We start from the raw sequence: 27,094 nt of genomic DNA on the forward strand, positions 1-27,094 counted from the left end.
TAAAGAAGTCCTATAAAAAATTTACCTGAAGCTATGTCAACAAAATTAAGGTAAATTTTATAATAACGGAAGTAAAAATTGATTGTTAAAAAATAAAGAGATTTTTTTGGTTGCTTTACTGCGGGGAAATAGCTTAGAAAAAATGTATTATATTTATTGAGTAGGGAAAAAAGCAGCTCTATCCCAGAATGTGAGCTCGCTAAATGTCTCAGACTAAAAAATTAATTCAGTTTTAAAAAACTTAGCACAACTTTCTTTCAATATTTTATCGCATTAAATAAATTTAACATTGAAATGACCTTGAAGGTGACTTCATAGAGGTCATCTGACTTCAGATTTGAGTTCAGCATCCTTAAAAACCTGAGAATGAGTATTTTCAGATTTTTTAAAGCTTTTTTCGTGATCTGACCCTAAAATAACCTTCAAATGACCTTTGCAAGGCAAGATTCAGTCAAAATGACCTCTGATTTAGAATGAGCGACCCTCAAAACATGAGGGTGATTTTTTCGGATATTTTCATTGAATTCTTGTAGTTTGACCTTCAAATGACCTTGAAAGTGACCTCCTACAGGTCATCCGACCTCGGATTTGGATTCAGCATCCTCAAAAACCCATGTATGAATTTTTTCAGATTTTTTACCCTTTTCCAATTATTTGACCTTCAAATGACCTCTAAAATGAGCCAACCTTGAAAAACCGACCCCGGATTCGGATTCAGCGACCCCAAAAACATAAAGTCCACTAGGTCCGGTCGGTGGATTTGAAAATTTTTTTTTTTTTGTAGAGCTGTGTAATTAATTACACTGCTCAATTGTATAGAACATTCATTGATACATTTTTATGGACAGTAATACATATGGGTTTGGCTATTCAGGGGAAATTCGTATACGAAATTCTAAAATTGGTAAACGAAACTCCAAATCGACGGTCCCCACGAAGAGTAACACGTTTCCATTTAAATTAACACACAAACGTGTTACTCTTCGTGGGAACCGTCGAAATAACCCGAAATAACCCTATTTCTGTATGCGAAAATGAAAAATTTCGTGCACGAATTTCCCCTGAATAACCATTTCGAGTACATATAAAATAAGGAAGATCTTTGCCAATGAATTGCAAGCGGTTTTTTAATTGTGGCAACCAACTCACGATCAATTATTGCTTTTAATGTTTTTTTAAAGCTTTTCTTTTAAAGTCTTTCATATTCAAATTTTCGAAAATCATTAGAAATTAATCGAAAAAGCAGTTTTTTTATCCTTCAAACCTTCAAAGTACAAAAAAATGTTTTATGGTGGGAAACCTGGTTAAAAATCAGGGAAACCCCGAATAAAAACTGGGTTAAATACCGAAATTAAAAATGATTTCGAGCCTAAGGTAAACAGGGATTAAAATTAGGTTTTAAACCGATGAAATATAAAACTATATATAAAACCGAGTTTAACACCAGGTTTATAACCAGATTTAAAATCGGATTTAAAACGGAGTGTAGAGCCAGTGGTAAAGGGACTATAAAAAAGATAGTCTAATATTAAAAAAATGGTATAAAGTTGGGAGAAAATTAGTTTTAAACCTCTGGATTATTACCATGATTAAAACCAGTTCAAATGCAGGATTGATTTCAAGGTTCAGGATTAAAACCGGTTTCACTCGGTTCGAAACGGAGGATGAATTCGATTCAAACCCCGGATTATAGCCGAACTTAAATACGTTTTAAAAAGCCAGGATTAAAAAAATTGTATGTAGCCTAACACCAGGGTCAACGCTGATTTTCAAGCTTGCAACCACGTCGGACTAGCACAGTCCGACTAGAACAGTCACGCTAGCACACAATCTGAGCCATATAAATAATTATTTATCTATTCTTTGTATCAAATTACATAAATATGTAATCAGCACAGCAGATGAAATACAAAATAGCCGTTAAATCGATTCAGTGAAATTTCCTCACTACTGCTGCAGTTGCACACATCAGTTCCGTGAATAAACTTTCTCTATTTACAGCTTCCTCTTATGCTCCCTCTCCTTCTCTCTCTCTCTCTCTCTCTCTCTCTCTCTCTCTCTCTCTCTCTTTCTCTCTCTCTCTCTCTCTCTCTCTTGCTTGCTCATTTTCACTTCTATATTACGTATACTCTCACACATACCGTAAGTCAGTTCGATTCCTGATGACGTGCTTAGGTGTATTAATTCTGCCGTTTGAACGGAAACTTCAGCGAGTTTACTAATTTAAAAGGGAAATTATTGTAGTGATGGAAGATCTATCTCTTTACAATTTTTGCTTACTGCGTGTTTATCATTGAAAATTAGTCACTGCAGGTAATATATGTATGATATTAATATAAATATGACAAATTGCATCGTTATAAGTAGGCGAATACGATTTTTGTAGGAAGAAGTAAATTAAATTTCAAATAATAATTTTCAAATGTATAATTCATTTATCACGCATCTATGTCTGAGTTAATTCATTATTTTAATCTACATTAAGGGGTTACATAGCTTTGTAATTTTTAAAAAATTGAAATTTTTTTTATTGTTCTATTTGAAATTAAATGCTTTAAGAATATTTTGACAAAATTTCAAGTAGATCCGAGCAATAGGGGAGAATCACCTATTGCGGCGCGTGTGCTATTGTGGCGCATGTCTATTTAGCATACTTAGAAATATTTGTTTGAACTGAAATTCAACAACAATATTCTATGCAGAACACTTATCTAATTTAGGCATGATTTCTCGATGAGTCAACCAATTGAGCTGAAATTTTGCACAGATTCTCTCTAGGGTACTGACTAGTGATTGATCGAAGGGATTTTTGATCGGTCGACTCGTTTTAATTTAAAATAAAATTTAGTAGTGAAAAATGGTCAAAATTTGAAAAATTCTTAAAAATCAGCGCAAAAATGCAGTCAAACTCGTGTCAATTCATCAAATTTCATCTTTTTTTCCTTCGATCAATTTTTGACTATGACGAAGATCACTTCAAGAGTGTTATTCTGAAATCGGAGAATTTGTACCAGAGTGAATTATAGATTCAAGTGTCACAAAAATATTATTGAGGCGTGAATAAATTCATTATACTATTCTTGTGCTCGTGGCTATAATTTATGTGTATATAATCCAGGCCCTTCTAGATATACGTAAATATACGTTGTTCGTGCATATACATTTACATTGTAACGGAGTTACACTAGCATACAACTTAACTGATAAAATTTGCGTCGCCCAAACGTCGATGCAAGCATGTATGATGGTGCTTGTGCATGATTTTGTGCGTGAAGAGCGAAGATGCGATGAAATTTCGTGGGCCTGTACTGAAAAGCGTAAGACGGAAAATCCACGCGTGAAAATTTTGAAGCTTTAGCTGCCAGCAATAATCCGAACATTTAAACAGCAGCGACAAAGCTTATGTTGCGAGTATCAAAAAAGTTGAAAAAAAAAAAAACAAAAAAGTTTTGATTAGTGAAGCTCTCAAAAAGATAAAAGTAATATAATCAAAGAATTATGCAGTTTATAAATAGAAGTTATGTCATTGAGCTTTTCTGTCTCTCTCAATACGTACGTATACATATCTGCTCTGTTTCGAGACTCTGACAAAGTCAAAAGAGCGAAAACGAAACCTAAAGCTAATCGTTCGAGAAGGCTCGAACCGTTTTTCTTGATTATATACCGTCGGTGCTACTGCTGCTGCTGCTGCTGCTGCTGCTGCTACTGCTGAGCACGCAGTCAATAAGATCTGTACTTTTAAAAGTTTCGATTCTCTCTACATTGCCTTTCCATGTCGCCTGCGAGCTTCTAATTGTCTTTCCCGTGAGGTTGTCGCAGTCACAAGGTATAAAAGACTAATTCGAGCATAAAACTGAATCGAATGTCAGTTTTAACGATACTAGTACCTTTTTTCCATCTATTCCTTTTTTCAATTCAGATGAAAAAAATATTTTCAATAAATCACACATGCAATAAATCAAATAATCGAACTCGACAAATTGTAAGTTAGAATCAATGTGTATAATTTTTGCATTAAAAAAAATTAATCTAATCATGTTACAATTTTAGAAGTATGCAGTTCTCTAGAAGTTGTGTGAAATTTTTTGTCATGAGAATATCAATTATACTTAATTACAATTTATGTTTATCCGAAGTTTGGAACATTTTTTTCTCTCAAATTTCATACGATATCTTGTAAAAAAATTATGTAAATCAAATTGTGCTGATAGATTATTGATTTTTAATATTGCATTGTTATGAACAAACAGTTGTGTGGAATTTTTTTTACATTATATTATTCGATCAAGGAGACATTCGCATTGAAAACAATATAATGAAAAATCGATTTTTTCACGTAAAAACGTTTTTTAACATTATGAAAATAATCTCTTAAAATTTTAGAATAAAATTCATAAAAGAATGAATTAACAGCTGATAACGCAAAGAAATTCTTTAAAATCGTATAAAAATAACTTTGAATGCATTTTTCTCAAAACCGCTTCTGATAACTGGTAGTCACGTGATTGAGGAAAAATTATAAAACTCTAATTATAAATGCTTTTCCAATTTTTTCTACTTTATCTCAGAGATTAACCTCTAAAAGTTAAAAATATTATCCCTCATTTCTTTCAAGGGTCCATTCCCTCAAAAATCGTAATAAAGGGCAACATAAACTTTTTAGAGTAGTTCGTTAGAATAATATCTCGCGTATGGAATCTGTTTGGAAAAATTTGAATATCTGATTCAAAAGTTGTTAGAGAACCGATACCAGTCAAAACGTACATTTTGAGATATTTCTACAGCCTGAAAAAAGTACCCATTAATGCGCAAAAGTGCAATTTTTTGTATAAATTTTCCATTGTAAAAAAATCATAGATTAAGTTAAAATTTATTCTTGAAAATACATATTCAGGGGTTTTTGGGTGTGCTCTTTCAGAATCCGGTGTTATTTTTGCAATTAATAAACATTATCATTGTTTATTTTGCAATTAAACAAAAGAAAGTGATTTTTTTAATTAAAATTTTTTTTCAAAGTCGATTGTCTACCTTGCATTCAGAGGGTTTCAATAACACCAGCAATCGTGCACTTTTTCTCTGAACCGTCAAGAAACGCATTGCTACTGTTTCTACGTAGCTCCTATATTTCTAAAATGGCGGATTTATACCAATCACCGATATAAAAATTCACTCATTTTTTTTTGGAAACTATTGACTTTATGAAAAAAAGTCATGAAATAAAAAGTGTATCTTAAGTCAAAAAATCACGTTTTTTTTAATTGCAATATAAATGATGATAATATTTTTATAACGAAAAAATAACACCAAATTCGGAAAGAGAGCACCCTTAAAAACCCCTGGCTATGTGTTTTCAAGAGAAGATTTTAACTTAATCTATGATTTTTTACAATGGAAAATTCATGCACAAAATTGCACTTTTGCGCACTAATGCGTTTGAGTCCAATAACAGAATTTTTTGTTGTTCAATACTGTTACGTGGATTGCCGAAGCGTCCACGGTAACTATATGCTAACCGCCTGTTTTTGATGGTCCTAGGTGTGTGGGGGCCGCGAGCCACGAGTAAAAAAAGATTCAATTTTACGTTATTTTAAGGGAAGCCATATAAGACGGTGATCTCGAAATAGAGGATTTAAAATGTCTTGAGATGGGTGCCAAGGCGTCAAAAGTACTGCAATAGCCAGAGAAGAAAAGAATATACAGGAAATAATTTTTTGGCTGATAAATTAAAGACCATAATTTTTCACGAGGCTTTGGTATACGTATGTTCTAATAATTCTCAGCCGCAATAAACCGCAAGCTTGCCATCTCAGTTCGTTTCTCTGTGCGAGCTTCCAACATCCCTACATATAAGTGCTGTATACAGATATTTTTTAAATACCATAATATTTCACTTTTGTACAATTTTTCATTCGTAGATACGCGGCACCTAGAATAGAATTAAACTCGTATTTTGTGCCTCCAAACGATTGTAATTCAGATTATCGAACAAAAGGGTGATCAGGTATAAGCACTCATAAAAACCTATGCGTAAACAATGAAGACATATCGAATATTTAATTAAAGCTAATTGAATGAAAAAAATTAATGAATAAATAAATGAAACGAATGTTGACATTAAATAAAAAAGCTCTAATCATTATCAAGTTTTATAAATGCGATATTGGTTTGCTAAAACAAAATTACTCCAACCGAAAATCAGTTATACCGGGCAATTTTATTTGGGATACATAGGTATTTGGATCATTTTACATTGTCGTTATAAAACAATTACTTCTGGGATCATTCACTAACGGAATTTCCAATACTAAAATTTTAATTGACAATATTCATTGCATATTACATGTGAAAATCATTGTGGCAGCTAACAACGCGCAAATACTTGGAATTCTAATGTTAACCCGTCCAATAGCGAGAGACCCTAATTTTGATTTATTTTTGCACGCGTTATTTTTTTATGAAACCATTGTCCAATAAATGTAAGAATATCATATTTTATGGAATTTTTATCTCTCTTTTTAAATCTGGCGTTCAATTTACGATATATACAACCGTTTTAAAAGTAAATTTGTTTAAATAAAAAAAATGTGGTTTTTGAACATTTATCTTCAAAATTTTTTACCACGATTTTTACCACGATTACGCATTCGGATCGGGTTAAAACTCTAGATCTGGTGGTATACTCGGCTTCGCCTCGGTCGCTTATTTCACGTGCCCTGGGACTTTTCTGTTTTTCCCGATATAGGACTGTAATATACTATTCAAAAAGTTGATCATTATTATTATAAAACAAAATTAAAATAAGATTTGTGCGAAATTTGGGATGTTCCTACCGGTAACATGCTATAGTCAATTGAGTGTTCGGGCAGTAACATGGGTTACGTTCGACCTCGGCTGCGCTTCGACCGCTTATTTCACGTGCCCTGGGATTTTTTAGTTTTTTCCGGCCTAGGGTAGTAATATACTATTATTTTTAATGTTCATCGTCTCGCGGAATCTTTATTAGTTGGCGGAGTTTTGTTTTTGTTTTGGGCACGAAATTCTCCCAGTTGGGATTAAAACGATACCGACGTCTCGGGCGATAGCGCCACCACACCGAGTTACATTTTGTTACCAAGCGGGAGTATAATAGCCTTAAATCTCTGTCAGTGTATAATAAAAATTATTCTCGGTTATTTTTCATGCAATTCAAGGTGTCACTAAAGTATGGAAACCTCTGAATATCTTGCACACCATAAAAAAATAAAAAAAACCCATTTCAAAGTCATTTTATGGACGCTATAGACTCAAATAAAACCCCTATTTAACCTAAAATAAGGCTCAAGTAAGGATCTTTTTTTAACTTAGCGCCTTCATTATGAAACGAAAAAAAGGTATGAATAAACCGTTGAAGAGTCAATAAGAAATTGATGTTCAGTATATGAAGTAAACACAGTTAATTCACTAAATATTGTCAGTGTTACAAATGATTTTGTATGCGAAATTATTTAAAAACAAAAATGCCTAAACTGACTTGGGCATTGCTAGTTTGGCCTGTATTTTTTTAGACATTGCGGGTTTTGCCTAAAAATTTTAGGAACTTCGTAAACTTTTTCAGGAATTACGGTTATTACCTAAAATCATACGCATTTCTGTTTTTGTCTAAAAGCGGGGTTTGCCGGTAACTTATACGCGCTAATCTAGACTGTGTCATGCAGGATCGAAAGTCTATGCCTCTCTGGATGAGTTATATCCATTGTGAATCAGAGGAAAATTAAAAGCAAAAATAAAAAAAATTTTAGGAAAAGGCATACAAGTAAAAAATTGATATTCTAGCTAACTACGAATTGGCGTGTATATTATCTGCAACTAGTTCAGCATAAGTAAATCGATTTTTGTAAATGTATAGGTAAAATAAATACGAAATAGATACAAAACATTACATAGAATAGTTTCACAGAGGCTGAGCAGTGATGACTAGTAATTTTCAATTAAGAGACTGGGTTTTTTTTGTAGACAATATCTCCTCTCTCATCGATTAATCAGGCATCACTGTGTATATTTTCATCGTATATATTGTAACAAGTCGCTTTTGAAATTTTTTTTTAAACAATCCTGCATGGTATTATTCGCGTACATCAAATAGTAAATATACATGATCTTTTACCAATTGACCAGTTACTTTTCCCCCTTAAGGGAACAAGATAGTGTTTCAAGCCTATATTTAAAAATTTTTCAAAATTATCATAATAGTTCAAATTTTTTTATTTTGATGGTAAAAAATGTTCATACTACACCTGATTGACCGAAAAAACGTCTGCCCAAGCTCCGGAGAACCAATTAGACCACTTCTTTCATATAAATGAAAATTGTGTTATAAATCACTAGCCACATGATCTTGAAAAGAGTTTTTTATCAATATTCATCTTTAGGGTGTCAAAATCTTTAAAAAAGTACCCTCATCTACTTGAGCGGAGCAAAATTTGAAAAAAAAAGTTTGCTTCTCTTTCAAGAGCTCAAGTATGTCATTTAGTGTTAATAAAATATTCATTTTTTAAAAATTGTCACATTTTGACTTGTATATAAAGTTACACACAATTTTTCTAAATTCCGCTCAAGTGAATGAGGGTACTTTTCTAAAGATTTTGACACCCTATATATGAATATTGATGAAGAACTTTTTTTCAAGATCATGCGGCTAGTGATTTATAACATAATATTCAGTTATATGAAAGAAGTGGTCTAATTGGTTCTCCAGAGCTTGGGTAGAAGTTTTTTTTGGTCAATCAGGTGTAGTATGAACATGTTTTACCATCAAAATAAAAAAATTTGAACTATTATGATAATTTTGTAGTAGTTTTATAGTCTCCTTATTTAAGCTGCTTATGAAAAATTTTTAGATGTAGAAAAATACTCACAAAGCTGAATTCCATGACTTTAAGCAGCCAAAGCGTCAAAGCAAGGTTGAGTATAACAATTACTGCTAATCCTAAGACGAGAAAATACAGGCACCTTTTGCGCCAGCCATACACGCCAAAATTCAAGCTTTTAGTACATCTAGCAGGAGGTTCGCTCATACTATTTTTATCGCTTGTACTATGTTGATGACGAAGATGGTGATTGCTGCTACTACTGTTAGTGGTAGTTGTCAATATCTGCTGCCTCGGCAAGCTTTCCGTGTTACAGACTTCGTCCGTCCAGCTGGATTGTGCCCTGGATATGCTGTAATATTCATATAAAAGATTAACAACCCTCATTCCCATCATGGATATTTCATTTCATTATATTTATTTAATCCACAGCCACTCGATAAAAACATGACAAATCTTCATAAAAACTACATGCGAACCTCATAGATGCGTGCAGCAAAAACGCCGCGTAAAAAATACATTATCTTTATGGAGATCAGGGGGGTGCGTACAAGAAAAATCGAGAGAATTATGAAAAACTGTCATTGTGACATCAAACTAAATAACGTCAGGTAATGGCTAAAAATCAAAAGAAGAAACTTTTCCGAAGAGCTGGTTGGCTAACTTAATTTGCAATAAAAAACATAATATGATGTTTTTGAACCTTGGTAAGGAATTAAAATTTGTAGACAAGAATTATACTCATGACCTTATAAGCCGATGAAAATTGAAAAATAGGCAATAAGTCCCAAAATATACTAGTTTGTTTACTTCAAATAGGCCAGTACTTACGTACAATTTTTTCACATAAACTAAACTACAATATTTTTCTAAATAGCTTTATCGGACGATTAAAACATGCCTTTTGATAAAATTCTAAGTATGAAAAACCATAAATGCATTTTAATGAGAGAAGCGTATATTTTTTAAAAAGCGTATAAAATCGACTCATACGATTTTTAAAAATTTGTCCCGCAACTATGTATAATACAGAATATCATATTTTCAATACATAGTATAGAAATAAAATATAAGGAACCTTAAGAAAATTTTTTCCTAAGAAATTAATTTATTAAACCACCCCCCCCCCCCCATTTTGAAATCTCTTCAAAATACCAAAAATATTACACTTGTATTTAAGTTTTTATAGCGGCTTTGCCCATCAAATTCGTCAAAATCGACATTTTTGTACTGATCCAGAGGTAGATATTATCTTATTTAAACACTTCAAGACATTATTCTATCAACGACGAAGCGACTCTAATGTATATAAAAATAATAAAAATCATCTAGTCAAAACGAGCGAATTACTTAAAGTTTTACATTCTTAACGGTTCTTACTAATAAATTCCTATAATATTTCAGAAAAAATTAAACGTCACTTAAAAACTCTACAACATGGGTCTGCCTCTTAAAAAAAGGTTTGCTTTTCGCACAAATTATGCAGTTACATCTGTTTCCAACCATCAACAGAATATACGCCGCGTACACATAGATACTCAGAAAGCCTGTTGTATTGGACGAGCTAGCACTGTAGCAGTAGTAGCAACGAATAATTCAACAACAAACAAGCACACATATTCAGGGAGAGGGAGGAGAGAGAGAGAGAGAGAGAGAGAGAGAGAGAGAGAATGTGCGTCTCTAGCTGCGATATAGTCGCATTAAATGCTTCTCTTTCTCTCTCTCTCTCTCTCTCTCTCACTCTCTCTCACTCTCTCTCTCTCTCTCTCTCTCTCTTTCTCCCTCCCTCTCTCTTTCTTTCTCTCTTCCTTTCTCTGAAATTATGGTAATGTATACGTATACAGCAGCGGCAGCATATATTTCAGCCAGAAAACGAATGTATGTATGTGTGTGAAAGAGAGAGGGAGAGAGGAGGAGAACGTCAAGTTTGAAATATTCAATGCAAAATAATATTTCACACAGTGGGTGGCCAAAATCATTCAACAGTTTTAAAAATTTACTCGTCTTTTCTCTCAAAAAAATGCAGTGCTGAATGTAGATTTATCGCATTGTTAATTTTTTCAATTTGTTTTGAAAAACATGTGCCTCCCTGTACGGCTCAAGTATTATAATAATTGTTTTATAAGTGTAGTCTGAGTGTAGAAGACAGAAGCGTGTGCGCACGGGTAGCTTCGATTCGATACACCACCAACTTGCGGTTCTTTCCTCTCTTTCCCCTAATAGGTTTGACCAGTTCTACCATCCCCTCATTTTTCTCAACTTTTCTATGTGAACAAATTCTTGTTATCAGCCGATTTGCGGGTAAAATTAATTTCATCATTCACCAAATGAAGGCGTCGTAAGTTACTTCAGTAATTTTTAATTATCGTCGAAAGACTTAAGGCTCAATGTAAAGTCCGAAACTTTTTGCCATTATTATGATCTATAAAAAGCTTTAAATATCAGCCTTCTGTAAACTTATAATACCTTGAAAAACTACCTGGACAGTGATAGAAATAAAAACATATTGCAAAGAAAAAGTTTGCTGTATGAATTCTTCTCACATGTCGAAGCGGATTCTGGTCAATAGTTCCACCTGATCCTTCTTTTTTTCAGTTTCACTCGTCGTTTCATCGCCCAAACAGTGTTTAGTCACCTATGCGTGGTTCACTTTTGGAAACATTTTCGAAATCGTGTTAGCGTCATGCAAATTCTTCACAAGTTCAAGTCTGTACTAAAAGAAAGCCGGGTTTGAAATTTCTGGAAAGTGGCACGAATCAGTGTCCATGGCTTTTCGAAGTTTAAAAACGTGGTCCTAAAAACCAGCAAAATCGATCAACCATAAAATAGTTTTCAAAAGTTGTTGAAGTTCTGTGAATAAGAATAATCCCAAAAATATATTTTCTTATGTATTTTTGTCTACGAAATCGAATGCCGTAGTCAATGTAGCCCTTCAACTTCGTTTTCATCGAAAAACATGGACTTCAAGGTGGTTTTGGGGGTACCACAGTGTAATGCAATCCCTATTTAACCTAAAATTATGATTAACCCATGCTTGACCAAAATGCTTGATTTTTTTGTTGGTTTTCGCAGCAATTTTTTTGTAGTTTCATGCCTTATAAAAATTTCGATGTAAAATTTAATGCCCTTTCAGAAACTGAGCTCAAATTTTTTTGCGCAATAAAAAAGTTATAGCTACTTAAACAAAAAAAAACGTAAAAATTTTTGCAAAAGCATGATAAAGATTAATGCAAAATTCTGAAGACGTTTTTGAAGACATTAAGGAATGATAAAACTATTTTGATGCTCTAGATTGAGTAAGGAGGCTTCAATCGAAAACTTAAAACTGTCAACATTCATTAAAATTTGACAAGGAATTAAAAAAAAATATTTTTAAATTTTTTTACCGGAACCATCGGGTTCTAGGAACCTTTTTTGTTAAAAAAAGCATTTTTCAGCTCTAGAAGTTGTCGCCTTCACTTAAAAAATTTGACAAAATTTGAGGTTATGTATTTTAATGAAAAAAAAAACAAGAAAAAAATGTTTCCAAACTTTTCGAGGCTCCGTATCCTCTTAAAAATAGTATATTTTGCACCTAGTGGGTGAAATACTGTTTTTTGCTTCAAAAAGTGTGTTAGGTAATCTAAAAAAATCTGAAAAAAATTGAGGTTATTTTTTTTTAATGCGAAAAAAACTGAAAAAATTTCTGAGCTCTACATCCGCTCGTATCGCCTTATCTCGATTTTCAGAATTTTTAATGATTTTATCTGTACGCCTGAAGCACTCAAAAAATCTGCAAAAATTCAAGGTTGTTCAGATGGTTAAAAAGTATTTTTATGAATTTTTTCAGCTTTTTTCATTACTTCAAGGCTTCAGAATAAATATAAATAGAAAATGGACGTTTATACCGGAAGTGGGAGGTAGGAGGGGGAAGGGGGTCTAAAATTTTGTTTTTGGGACCTTTTTACCATGTACTATAATATACCAAAAGCGCGTCAAGAACGGTGACATACGTATGGACGATTTTGTAAAAACGTATTATTTTGACCCATATATGGGTATACGTATTACTGAATGCAGTGAGCTAAATTTCATCTGCACTGGATGAAGGAATGCTAGGATGTAGTTATTTAGTCGATAGACAATCTTTTGTCAGCATCTGTTATCATATTTTTCGAATTCAATCGTCGCGGGGCAATAAAGCTTTGAAAATAATTTACGTGGTGCGCGCGAGTGTCAATCGATAAATTACGTGGCAATTTAACAACTTCTGCTCGCGCGTAGTTGTACACGTGTTATAGGACGTTGGGCGGAAAGAGCAGCCTCCGCAGCGACCTGCGTATACGCGCGACACTAAATCCTCGCACTGATTGTCACGAAGCACTACGCGGGCGCTTACACGAGATTCATTCAGTCGGTAGTATGCTAGCAATTTGTCAGCGATAAGTGTGCATGAGCTTCGCAATGCACACACGAAAAATATAGCCTTCATATTCATTGACATTGCTGCCGCTGAAAAAATTCCCTACGTAATAATAATGATAATTATAATAATAATAATAATAATAATTGTAAATAAGCAGAGAAAAAATCGAGCTTATTGTACAAAACGCCCTACTGGCTGCCCAAGTAGCGTTGCTGGTACAGTTTTGAAAAGTTTGTCTCAACTGCAGTTGCAGTTGAATCGTTTTTTTGTAATGAATTTTGGCCACTAGCCAAAATATACTCGGCATACTTCTATGTGTGTGTGTGTGTAGCTGTTCTCGACTTTAGTTGCTTCGAAGTTATATCATACGATTGAGTTTTGAGTGTAAATTGGCCGCAGCAATAGCACTGACAGTAGCTAGAGGTTAATGAAGAGTGCTGAAGTGTATCGCGTGCTGCTTAGGCTTATTTCCTTGTAACCATCTTTCCCTAGCTCGTTTTTTGTTGGATATAATTTTTTTCAGCTTTCCTTCTTATTTTTAGGCAACTTGAAATCATAGTCCTTGGTATTCAAAAGAACCAAAATTTAGTAAGTAATCTGATTTCCATCGGTCTCTAGCTCTCTCTCTCTCTCTCTCCCTTTCTCCTTCTTGATCTCGTAAAACTTATACCATGTTTGAAGCTTTTGAGAGAAAAACAGTGGCAGTATGGCTGTGCTCGCTTAATAATTGTGCTTTCACTTAAAATCTGGCTAATGAAATTATCAAAATTTATCGTAAACACGCCAACAAAGACTAGTACAATGAAAGAGAAAGGTATAATAAGGAAGCGAGTGCATAGCCCAGAAGGAAATGAGAAAAGGTTACGTTTAACTATATATATATGCAATACGCTTGCGCCTTTCGCTGCGAGAATAAGAGCGAAAGAAAATGAGAGAGTGAGACGAAGCAGAGAGATGCGCAGGGGCACGTTTGTATAAGAACACTTTATGAAGCTTGGCTTGTGCAAGGAATTAGCACACTTATTACAATGAGAACAAGTTTCAAAACTTCGATAATGGAATTAGGCGTGCCGCCACCGCCAATGTGATGCAGCGACAGCAGCAGCAACAGTGAAAGCGTTGGGACACGGGAGCCAGAGTAACGCGAGACGCCATTTAAGCTTAGACTTGCGAGTATCATGTTCTTAGAGTTTATGTGGTTATACGCATCTACGTGCATACTTGCGCTTGCACGCATGTACTGCTAGAGTTACATATACACTCACACGCGCGCAGACCTTTACTCGTTTATATATATAACATTCATATACAATCAAATATATTCAACAATGCAATGTAAGCGTTTCTCTTTACCTGCGTATTATACGTAGTCTTTAGTATACAAATACAGCACTCATTGAATCTGTACCTGAGCAAATCTCCAGAAAGTGGCAGATTTAGGCAATGTTGAAAAAATGTTAACTTTCCATGTAGTCGGATGTATAATTGAATTTGAATAAATGCCCAATAAGTACTAATGATCATTATTACTAACTCGTATTTTTTCATGATTAAATTAAGTTTTTAAAAATCGACCATAAGATTCTGTAAAAGATCAAACAGATTCTTTGACTAATTCTAAACTACGTTCGTTTCATAAAATTATTTTTGAACCCATTAACGATTTGGAACATAAATGGCGCAATTTACATTTTATTACCAGATTTTTATCGAAAACAATTTGAAGTGAATCACGCGTACCCATGCAAGATTAGTGCGAATCTCAAGGCACCGCGAGAAGATATAATAGTATGTACGTGAGTGTTACGCTAAAAAATAATTATTCGGACTATTTTTAACGGATTTAATGTCTGAATTTTTGCTAAGTAGAAATCGCAGTATTACTTGACTGTTTCTTAATCTATTTTTACTCCAAAATAAACTAACTGTGAGCAAGCATGAAGTAATAAATACAAAACAGAACGAGTTCTTTATTTTTATTTATCTCATACGCCAAAAAACAACAAGTAAAATTTGATACCAACGGATTATTTTACGCCCTGACTATTTACCGAAAATACATAAAATATTATAAGTTCCCTAATGGCAGATGGCAGCTCAGAGAGAAATAGAGTGCGTGGGAGTAAGGTAACTTAAAAGTTTTATTTTTTCACGGCAAATAGTCGGGCCCCGAGTCTGGCATTATAGTGGTCAAAGATAGCTTTGATTAGACTAGAGCCCGAGATTTCATACCATACGTTTCAAGCATATCTTGACCTAAATTATTTTTACTCGTGTGATAATCTCGTAAACTGGAACCAATGTAAATTACTATTGGTCTCGAAATCTTGCTCTTGAGTCTAATGAGGCTAAATTTCTCGTTGATAGAAGTGATATCAATAATTGTATAAATATGGACCGATTGGACTTATATTTAATTTACTTAATTTTAATATAATCGAATACCCAATGAAATTTTACGAGGGAAGTAAGAGCTTCATACTCCAACTGCAGTGGATCTTATGAGGCAATGTGTCCTACATGAAATCCGCTAGAGGGCAGTTGCACCGGGAACTGTTCTCTGCTGTTTTAGTACATGGCCGATTCTCTGTGAAATCGAATGGCCAAAAAAATGTTTTTTCTGCAAATATGAAAAACTTGTTGTATTTGATGTCAGATTTGTCCCAAAAAAATTCTAGAAAAATTGGGGCCTTCTATGACACTTTTTCAGAGGCCCAAAGTTGGCCATTTTAGGGTTTTTTTGAAATTCATGAAAAATCACAAATATTCAAATAATTCCTGGATCAGGGTAGAATGATTCAAAAGTAAAAGTGCCCAGGAGCTTTTTTGTTGTAAATTGTCTGAATTTTTAGAGAAAAAAAAGCATTCCAAAGTGATTGGAGCTATATTGTAAAGTGAAAAGCTTTCAAAAGTTGAAAAAAACACAAAACAAGAAATCTACTCGAGTTTGAACCGGACTTTCATTTCCTAAACTATGTAAAAAGCTTCCCAAAGATGTCAACTACTGCCTGATGAAGTTTTGTAATGGGTCTTAAAGTTTAACGCAATGTAGACAACAATGTGTAGCGAAAAACGTGCAAAAAAGGTCAAAAATAGGCCTAAAATGCCTAAAATCACCAAAAACAGTTATTTGCACTTTGGCAAGAAATTGTAACATTTCACTTTTATCGACAAACGGTTTGTCGAGGTTTGTATCGTTTTTTTCTCTTCTGATCGCACATTTAAGTATGATCAGAAGAATCTATAGTTCAGGAGACGCGAACAATGCAACGATGGTGTGATTTAACAATATCGCGATTTGAGACCGGAAGCAGACTTGAATCGTGACGGATGTGTACTATTCTATAAGGAAATAGAAAAAAATGTACAAAATTAATGCAGCATTGTAGCAAGGAATAAAAATAAGAAAATTTATATCGGTAGCGATCGAAAGTCTGCGACATACAAGCTATAAATTATTCAGCTAGCGGCACAACCTGTGTCAGTATGGACGTGCAGGATATTTTTTTTATTTAGCTCTGCATGGACTCTTTTTCTCTATACATATACATAAGGGGTACGTAATAGTGCTAGAGTCTGGATCCCCTTTTAAAGCGGTTTCGAACTTGGCGTAACGAGACGGTGAGCAGTACAGCGCAGGCAGCAGAAGCAACGTAGCCGTGACATAGATTTTTTACTGACATGAATTCGAGCGAGTGGTTCTTATTACCTCGAAGCAATCGACGTATTCCACTGTGTTAAATCAGTCTATTTCGACGAACTTGTATTTACAAACACACTCACATACACACAGGTTCCTTCTTTATGGTGCCTCTACATGGAGCAACGTGTCGAAGACGGAGAGTTATATTACGTGCGATCTGCGGTTTTCATAGTATCTCCCACGAAGCCACTTGCGTTATTGATTTGAATGTACTAGGGCCAAGGAACGCACCAAGGCGCTAAAAGAATGACAAGTACAATAGCATAGAATCTCTAATCACCGAGAGGTCGAAGGGGGACGTAAGGTCCCCCTATAAGAAAGTGGCACTTTTAATCCCGGCGCGTCGTAACCGATACCGACACAGCACTGCTATGTGTGCGTACGTACAAGCAACTGAACCTCAAAACAGACGGCTTTGAAGCCGTGCCATCAGTATAAGAATACTCAAATGGCACACTATTATTTGATTAGAAAGCTAGGAATAGCTCGAATGACATGATCAAACTAGAGTATACTTATTATCATATGTACACTACCAAACGTAATTCAATTCAGTTATTGAACAGAAAACGTAAATGCAACGAAGTAGGGGCTGCTGTTTGTATAACATACGCGGCAATAGTAACAATAGTATATGTAGAGATGTAGGTATCGATCCTACTTCGCTGTGTTCACATTTTCTGCTTGTTAATCGAATAAAGTAATCACTAGCTACTATTATCGTAAGAGAGTACAAAACCAGATGACGCGTTTTAACTACCGTGCAACAATGTGAGAATCATTAGTAAAAAATGATCTAAGTTAAATGTCATATAAATTTGTTATTAACAGTTTATGACAGTATTGTTTTATAGCGAAGGGGCTCCGCCCCCCTGGACCCCCTGGCGGTGGCTTCGCCCCCTGCACCCCCACCAGGGATGCCGCCCTGGTGGACCCACTTCTTCCCCACACACCACAGTGCACACTACATATATAAAAAAAACCTTAACTTTAGCTACCGTTCCGCATACAACAGTAAAATATATAAATCTATAATTAATATAAATGATTTAAATAATCTATGTGCGGACGACTTTTCGGTCGAGGAGGAGAAAAAGTCGTATACGTTCCACGGTATGAATGTGCGGCGCTCAATCCCAGCGTATTACCGGCCGAGCGAAGCGAACATCACGCAGGGATTAAAAGCTGCACTTTCGTACCTAGGAACGTAATATACTATTAGATCAGTGTAATATCAAAATTGAATAAAGTCCGCCTTTTCATCAAACTTCGTTGAAAAACCATTTTTAAAACATAAAAGTAAACCAAAAAAAACGTCAAAAAGTAAGTTAGGTTGATTGAAAGGCGGAAATTTTCAATGTTGATATTATATTGATCTTACATTTTTTTATCATATTTAACAAACATTGTAACAAACGTTGAGAAAAAAATTTAATTAAACGTTTTTGAAACATTGCGTGCCAATAGAGATACAAAGCTTAAGCTAGTTAAATATTAATAAAAAAAAATTCTTAATTTTTAGCGGCACTTGTATAAATTGATGAAAATTTACTCAAGTAAAGATATTTTAAATTTTAAATAATTTATAAAAATTAAGGTTTTTACGACATTTATTATAATAGTTACTATGACGTATAATAATTTATATACAATTATAGAACATTTTCATAACTTAATGATTTATAAATATGTAGATCATAATAACTTCTGGTTTTAACATAAATATACAGTTGCTGCATTTGTTTATGAGATACCGTCAAAACTCTATACCTCAGAACTGCTCAAGCCCATACACACATTGTTGCTTGCTTCAAGTTTATGTTTAGACGAGGGCAGTTCTGAGATGTAGAAATTGGACGGTGTCACATTAAGGGCTAACAGGGGGCTTAATTATTTTTCATTTTTCAATTACAGTACTAGGCTCACATGATAACCCTTTTGAATACCCTATTTGAAAGTATTTTGTCCAGTTAGATACTTGGAAACAGTTAAGTACAGTCATAATGAGTGTGTTGACCCTCTACATAAGCTTTAGACACATCCAAGCTACCTGTCGTAGAAATCCAAGAGAGAGCATCAATCTATTGTGGCCTATGTAGTTTCATTTTGTTCGATAGCCAATTGGCCATGGTCGCAACCAAAAACTAGACATAAGATGAACGGTAACTACTTGTACATATAGCAAAGTGAAATTAATTTATGGAAAATGATGAAAAATGAATACTAAATTCTAAAAAAATTGTACACACGAGTAGCTAAAGTTCATCTTATGTCTAAATTTTGGTTGCGACCATGGCCAATTGGCTATCGAACAAAATGAAACTACAATAGGCCACGATAGATTGGTGCTCGCTCTTGGATTTCTACGACAGGTAGCTTGGATGTGTTTAAAGCTTATGTAGAGGGGTCAACACACTCATTATGACTGTACTTAACTGTTTCCAAGTATCTAACTGGACAAAATACTTTCAAATAGGGTATTCAAAAGGGTTATCATGTGTGATCTTCTTGAAAAAAAATTGTTTTTCTCTTTTACAGCCTAGTACTGTATTTGAAAAGTGAAAAATCATTAAGCCCCCTGTTAGCCCTTAATTATTTTGTCTAAAATCGGCGAACCCTATATATATACACATTTTTAACAATTTAACCAAAAAGTGTTTCAGTAGAATGATTCAAAAGGATCTTCATCATAGTCGTATTCATCAGGTTCTTGCCAAATTAATACTTTTTTTTCATCCCTGTTGGTGCATCTAGCATTGATGCAATGCTGAAAAAAGAGCCGATTAATTATACCATTGTCAATGGAATTTTTGCGAGAAAAAAACTCACGAATCCATCGCCACAAGAGCTTCCTTCGGGCACAGGTGCATTTTTGACAATACGACAACGATCTCCAATTTTACAATACAATTGGTCACACATTTTGTCCATTACATCATCCTAAATGAATTCATAAAACATGATTAACAATCTTGATCCTTTTTTTTTAAATGAATATGTTGCTCAATTTTATACTTTGCAAGAGCTCGATTTGACAAGTCGTTGACACTGTTCATCACGCGATAAAATTTTTCCTGGTAAGACTCTTTTCACTCGTTCGCCAACAACCGGCTGATTTGAAAGGCATGCAGCTGATGGACTGATGAAGAAAAAATCGATTAATAATTGTAATCGGTAGCAAAATGTTTATGTTATAAACTTATATTACCTTTGTAAGAAGTCTTTAATACTATTAAGACTACAGTTGCTGAATACAAAACTGTCTCTGGTAATATCCATTATGCTAGACATCAAATATCCATCTTGAACAGGGCATTGGTATCTATTGTCTTCAGAATGTGATGCCCCAAATCTATAGTAAATTTCTTTTTAATTATCTGTACGTATTTTTAGTAAACAATTCGAATAAGAACTCACAGATGCCCTAGCTCGTGAGCAGTAGGAATGATACCATTGAAACCACCCCTATCATGAGTAATTCCCACTGACTCCATCAGCCGAGTTTTAATGTTATACGAACACACACCTTCATTGTAAGCGTAACCTAAATATTTTTTCATTATTTAATGGTAAAAAAATAATATTTAATTGAAAGATTTTGTCATACCCAAAGCACTACATGCCGATGAGATGTAGTAATGTTCAGCACTACATTGATACTCTCCTCGTGAATCAAAACATTTCTTTGAATTAAAAGAGCATAGCCTTAGCCTAATAAATATGATACAAAAGTAATCAATTAAAGTCATGCTTTTTTATTATATTTTTATATTTAATTTTGGTCTTACGCCGTCATAGTTATCACAACATCAAATTCTAGTCCCAATGGTTTATAAATCATAGAATTATTTGTCTTATGGTAGTGTGTCTCATAGTAAAACATCTCAGCCTTGCTGTGTAATGAATCATCCACTTGTATCATTTGATCAAAATGGCCAGGAATTATTTTAATATTTTTGCTCAAATATTCAGTGACACCAGCATCCTGAAATAAAAATTGAGAAGCAATTAGAACCATTGCATTAAAAACTTGAGATTTATTCAATTACTTACCTCGGCTAATATGAAACCAGCTATGTTCAAGCGGATATTTGGTTGCTGAAAAATTCGATATCTTAAATCTACCGCATTCCAGAATGACAACAAGTAGTCGACAGCACCACTGGCACTTTTATCAAAAAGTCTGTGGAAAAACATGCGCCATATGGTATTCGTTACGAAGAATGTAAATGATGATTATTCGTTCTAAAAACTTTACGTGAAAAGCGTTGAATCCATAAAAACCAAAATCTGCGGATAAATTGTTTTCGGTGTTGTTTCCTTGCCGTGATGCTTTTTCTTCGGATATTTTCTATTAGCTTTAAGATTCAATGCTGTATTCAAGAAATTAATACATAAATAATTGTATTTTTAAGTATTTAGGAGGGAGATTATATATCTATATGTGCGGCTATATGACAAATCGAAAGAGAAAACTCACAATTTCCTATAGATTTTTCATTATGTATTTTGAATACAATGTGATGATGTGTATCCTCGAGATTGGAATGGTAAACTTTTCGATTGGATTGCGAAAACTCATCATTTGCAGAGCGTTTATCTCTTTTAAATTGACTACGAAATCGTTCCGGCAACGGTCGGACGGCAACTTGGTCAATTACTCCATTCTATGCAAGCAGAAATATCAACCACCCACTTCAATAGGAATTTCTTTTAATATTTTTCCTTTTTCTGTTAATACAACAAAAATACTCACGAATAAAGGTTTATTTTCACGATCATGAGTAACATATAAAGCAGCTTTATTCACAGTATCTTGATAAAATTTACCTTGATTTTTTATAACCTAAATGTATATTATGATGAGTAATATTTAAAATGAGGATAATTTCCTAAACTCACCTTTCTAAGTCGTTGAAATTTCAATTTATTTTTCATACCACTTAGAGATTTTGCTTTGTATACATGTGTTTTGACCCCAGCAAGTAAACCATCGCTCGGTTCCAAATACAATCGCATAGGTTGTTCAAAAAATATTTCAACCACTCGACGTTTTATATTATTCGAGTAAAGAGTATGACTGACAGGAACAATTTTATAGGAGGGTACTAAAAAAATTATTTCAATATTTTTCTACTAAATTAATATTTATTGATACTTACTGCGACTAGAGCCGAAAAGTATTTCAATTTCGTGGGGCTTCATGCTTTCGTGGAGAAACTGAATAAGAGAAAATGAAATATCGTATTCTTTTGAAAAAATTGTATCAATTTTTAATTACCTCTTGACTTTCTGCACTGTTTAAGAACGAAATTCCTACTAAAATTATAAACTTTATGCACCACATCATTTTTGACTTTAATAACTTTATTAAAAATTCAATACACGAACTGACACCATTGAAAAAATGTTGGAATCACTTAAGCCCCAGATAAAAAGAAGTTTCCATTATATATTATATTGCTGTTGCACATGGAGTCCTTGGGTCAACAAAAACGCCTGTTGCCAAATGGTATCTGTTTAAATTTTTCTCATGCAAACAACGTTAAATTAGTGAATTAATAATCGTTAATTTTTGGATCATTTTGGTTGGCAAGCAAAAAACTAATTCTAAATGCACGAATTCAACGTATTCTGAGAACTAAACTACAAATTGTTTTTTCTCTTTGGCTCGTACTACAAGGCATCGAGTAAGTTTAAGATAAAAAAGTTCAGAAACGCGTGATCGTGATGCAAGCTGTAATAAATTCATCGTATTAAAATACAAATAAACCTCTACAACGAAGTAATAAAAAAATGACGTTTTATTGCGGTACTTACACAATAAATGAAATTAAGTAAAACGAACGATAAAGTCTAACTGTACGAAAAGTATTTGAATTTACTATTCATCTGTTGATAAATGTCTGCTGGAGTTTGCTAAGTTTATCTAATATGGTTACGGTTTTTTTTTATAAGAATTTTTTTTTAAAAAAATTTTTTCGTAAAAATAACGACAACATTCAAAGCATTACTTCGTTTTGGGCTTTCATTTCATCTGCAACTCTTGAAAAACCTAATTTAGTTTTTGTTTTTTTTTCAACGAACTTATTTTATGAACTCAAATTAGCTTCCTTTGCATCTTTTTTCAATTTTTTCTATTCGAGTCATAATAAAACCTGTAAACCTGTAAATAAATAGGTTCACTAGGTATTAAAATACAAAAAATAGCAAGAGTGAAAAAGGTAACAATAACATCATGTAGTGAGAAAAATATTGGTATTAACTTTGAGGCCAATATCACGTGTTCACTAAAATTGAGCTACAGCAAGCACTAGAGGAAACGCACCGAGAATACACACAGATATATATACAGAGTAGAAATATGGCAAAACCAAGATAGAGGCTCGTAACATCGCTCGCATGACAAAAAGGTATGCAAGCCTTATCTGCACAGCTCCAAACGTTTGATGATGGCGCAGAGCTCTTCGAGCTGTTATAGCTACGTCTCTCTCTCTCTCTCTCTCTCTCTCTCTCTTACTCTTTTTTCCTCTTGCAAGCTTACCTCGAAAAAGAAATGAAGAGCTCAAGACACGTGAAAATGGACTAAGATAGCGTACTTTATTCTGGACACTTGCGCTAGGAGCTCGTCTCGTCTATGTACGCCTTATAACGCACGGCCCCTATACCAGCTTCTAATATTCTTATATCTAGTACCTCGCTAGATCTGAAGCTTTACCGTTCCCCAAGAAAGAGAAATCAAATGAAAAGTTCAAATAGTAATATTCTTTTTTCTCTCGGTACTATCTCGCATTTGCCCTTGAATTGCACCACCATATTGTTACATTCTATGATATAACCTTTCACTATAAAAATCAATTATAAAAAATACTAATGAAACTGCGTAAAGCAGCTAGTAAGCGGCTACGGATGTATTACGACTTAATGCGGCGCGTGCCTCTTCTATGCATAATTTTGATGACACACACGACAAATGGAAAGTATAACATTATTTCTGTTACGCGCCAGCAGTGATCGGCCTAGATCCGTAGCTTACTTCTTATGCCTCTGCTAATAAAATTCTTGCGAAAAGGTGATTCGCACGGCGGAGAAATGATCATGTGCTGTGTCGAGTATGGATGAACATGCGAGAAAAGCCATCATAAAACTATGGTGACCGCGACTTCACCGAAAAGAACAACATGTGGCCAGTAAGTTATGCGCGCGAGCAAAACATGTGCCGATCATTGACCAATATCAGCTTTGCAATGTACGCACAAACCGCATAGACGCGGGTGAAGTTTAGATTTATAAAAATTCCCGTAAAAGGAGATCGTTCGCTCTGTTATTTATGATTTCTTATTGCGTACAATCGTTTGCTATTCGTCACTGAAGACGTTTTGTATACGCTTAGATTTGACTCTTTCGAAAATATGATTAAACGTTCACAGTCTTTCAACAAAAGTTGTTGTCCACCGCTACACTTCCGCTCAGGCAAATAGTCAGCAATGGAACTTAAAATATTGCGCAATTCAACAGGCTTGATGTGCGAATAATTTATTGTAATTTCACAAGTACATGCATCTGCGTACTCCAGTACTTCGTGGAGACTTCGAGCCAAACGACATCGCAGACAGTCAATAACTTCAAGCCGTTTGAACACAAACAGTATGAGAAAGAGTATGTGTGCGTGATCTGTAGCGACTAGCACAATTGTTAATTATAAATAATTATTATGATAAACCATGACTATACCAATTATAATATAAATTACAAGCCATGAGATTCCTTTTTTATTATCACTCCACCTCAACAGCAAGGGTAAAAATAAATAATTTTAATATGCCTAATTCCGACCACGGGATATGACAATATACAAAAAATATACACGAGATAACGATGTTATAGGTGAACGAATATCTTGTTGAAAAATTTTTTTAAAACCGTGACGCAGACCATCGACCAAATTAAAATCTGCAGTTATTTCGTTATTATATTTTCTAACATGGCACATGTGGAAAAAACGTTTTTATCTCAAATAAGGAAAAAAACTTTGCTTGTGAACAACATTCAGCTGCACAAACATGTATATCCATGACTGGGATTAGTACGTCAGGTAAACTCCTAGATCAAGTGCACGTATATTTATCGTCGTAACGAAAGCAAATAGAGATCCATATTTGCGAGTTAAGCCGATACTCTTGCCACGATTCTCACGTGTCTGCGTAGCATGATGACTGAAAAAGTCGAACTTTCGAACTTTTGCCAAGCATGCAGCAGCAGCGTAATGTTAGCCTCAACGCGGGAGACCATACACATCAGCTATTGTCTGTTCTCAACTTTTCCTAATAACGGACACACCTGCACACACATATACACAAAACTTTTGGACGATCGGGTAAAGAAAGGATACGACGACGTATTACTACCCTGACGTCGCAGCAGCCGTAAAAGCTGTAGCCGGAGTAGTAGAGGGATCATTTAGTCGTTTGCTAATTTTCGCTCTTTCTCTCTCTCTCTCTCTCTCTCTCTCTCTCTCTCTCTCTCTCTCTCTCTCTCTCTTTCTCTTTCTCTTTCTGCTGTGTACCAATGAGGATCCGTTGCATTGTTTTGCCTGGTTGCCCATACATAGCTTTCATTTTTTGCATCTTTTTTCATGCCTGGTCGCTTGAAATTTCTACTTCCCCTTCTCAAGGCTCTGCAATTTTAATGCGTATATACTTTTCAACGAGTAGAGTTTGTGTAAAAAAGAGAGCAAGAGAAAGAGAGAGAGAGCGAGAGAGAGAGAGAGAGAGAGAGAGAGAGANGGGGGGGGGGGGGAAGAGAGTTTGGGTACTTTTTTGTAGATTAATTAGCAGAAGAACCACTGGTAAAAATCTCAGGCACTTCATTACTATTATTTTCAAAGCTGGACGTATGCGCAGAGCTTTTAATACATTTTCAAGTACTTAGATTTTAATTGAGCTTATTCATTGAGTGAATATTTATTGATTCGGGACATGAATTCAATATTGATCTCTGTGTAGGGGTAATATAAAATATTTTTGCAGGAAGGCTGCAAATCCTTTTTGAAGATTTTTCGAAAACATTGTAGGTCAATTTCGCTGCATAGACTGAAATAAAATGAAAAAACAAACGTTTTCATTTACAAACTCAAAGCTATATGAATTTATGTTCGGACTTTAGATTGCTGTTGAAAATGAAAAAAGGCTAAACCGAGAAGAGAAGATATCATCGATCTCACACAGACCAAATCCGTCAAAAGAAGCTATATGCGAAGCTTCGCTTTACTTTTCCTCGCTGAAAATTGAAATATTTCACTACCTGTAAATTTTAATCCGTAGCCGCGCGGTAGAAATAGATGCATAATAACGCGAGAGGCAAGGCGAAAAATAACTGCAGCTGCTGCCACTGTTACAAAAACGGAACGACTCATCAAAATCATGGATGAGCACAGCAATAGAGCAAAACAAAGCAAAAGAAAAAGAAAATCATTGCGACTGTAATAAAAAGCATCATAGGGTGTATACGTGTCTCTTTTTTTTTGGAAAAACGTGGCTGATGTTGCTATTGCTGCTGCTGCGACGCGCAACGATCCGCACCAAGAGCGAGAAAGCATCGCTATAATGAAAAAGCAAAATGTATATGGTTGTTGCAGCACGCGTCAAAATAGTCTTCTTCGGAAAGCCGATGTTTTACTTAAACATAGTGTAGACAGTGAGACATTTCTAAAATTCTTCATTCAAATGCGATCGTTGGTTCTTCGACATTATCAAATCAGATCAATCAAGAGAAATTTGCCTACTAAATTGCTCTCTTGCAGGCGTATACTCTCCGGACCAACGAAAGAATACACCATCCCTTTATGCTACTTTATATGGAAGAAAAAGCAGAGCTAGATGGTGGCCTCTCAACTGGAGAAGATTTATTAAATAAAATACAATTCAGCTGTACTGACTGTAGTAAGCTTGAAGATGCACGCTCGTGTGTGTGTGCGTGGTGGTAGCGAAACACAGTGTGTTGGAATGAAAATAGTTGAGAGATATAGAGACTGACAGACATCTGCGCACAGCCTCAAAGGAACTGGCATCGGAGCTAGCTTCCGCGTTCACGTGATTTTCCCCTTAGCCCTTTTTCTTTTCTCTTTTCATTCTCCCTTTC

The 27,094-nt window shown here is 34.5% G+C and overlaps 2 protein-coding genes across 2 annotated transcripts in view; both read right to left on the reverse strand.

Annotated features, from left to right (window-relative positions):
- Positions 1–17,054, reverse strand: part of LOC106657934 (zeta-sarcoglycan) — a 30,163-nt gene extending 13,109 nt beyond the window's left edge. Inside the window, exons 1-2 of the mRNA XM_023461831.1 lie at positions 17,035–17,054; positions 8,895–9,198 (exon numbers count right to left, since the gene is read on the reverse strand). Coding sequence (XP_023317599.1) covers positions 8,895–9,053 — 159 coding nt within the window. The 5' untranslated portion in view covers positions 9,054–9,198; positions 17,035–17,054. The remainder of the gene's footprint in view (positions 1–8,894; positions 9,199–17,034) is intronic.
- Positions 17,055–19,537: 2,483 nt separating this feature from the next.
- LOC106657937 lies at positions 19,538–22,394 on the reverse strand. Its single transcript, XM_014379651.2, has 14 exons — positions 22,236–22,394; positions 22,117–22,174; positions 21,857–22,062; positions 21,711–21,800; positions 21,435–21,621; positions 21,213–21,327; positions 21,008–21,137; positions 20,743–20,939; positions 20,562–20,665; positions 20,372–20,498; positions 20,163–20,306; positions 19,970–20,093; positions 19,784–19,894; positions 19,538–19,721 (listed from the first exon to the last, which is right to left on the reverse strand). The coding sequence occupies exons 1-14, from the start codon at positions 22,302–22,304 to the stop codon at positions 19,614–19,616; spliced, it is 1,770 nt and encodes a 589-aa protein (XP_014235137.2). The 5' UTR covers positions 22,305–22,394; the 3' UTR covers positions 19,538–19,613.
- Positions 22,395–27,094: the final 4,700 nt, after the last annotated feature.

The sequence above is a fragment of the Trichogramma pretiosum genome, unplaced genomic scaffold (assembly GCF_000599845.2).
Source record: "Trichogramma pretiosum strain Unisexual culture from Peru unplaced genomic scaffold, Tpre_2.0 scaffold12, whole genome shotgun sequence".
Lineage (NCBI taxonomy): Eukaryota > Metazoa > Arthropoda > Insecta > Hymenoptera > Trichogrammatidae > Trichogramma > Trichogramma pretiosum.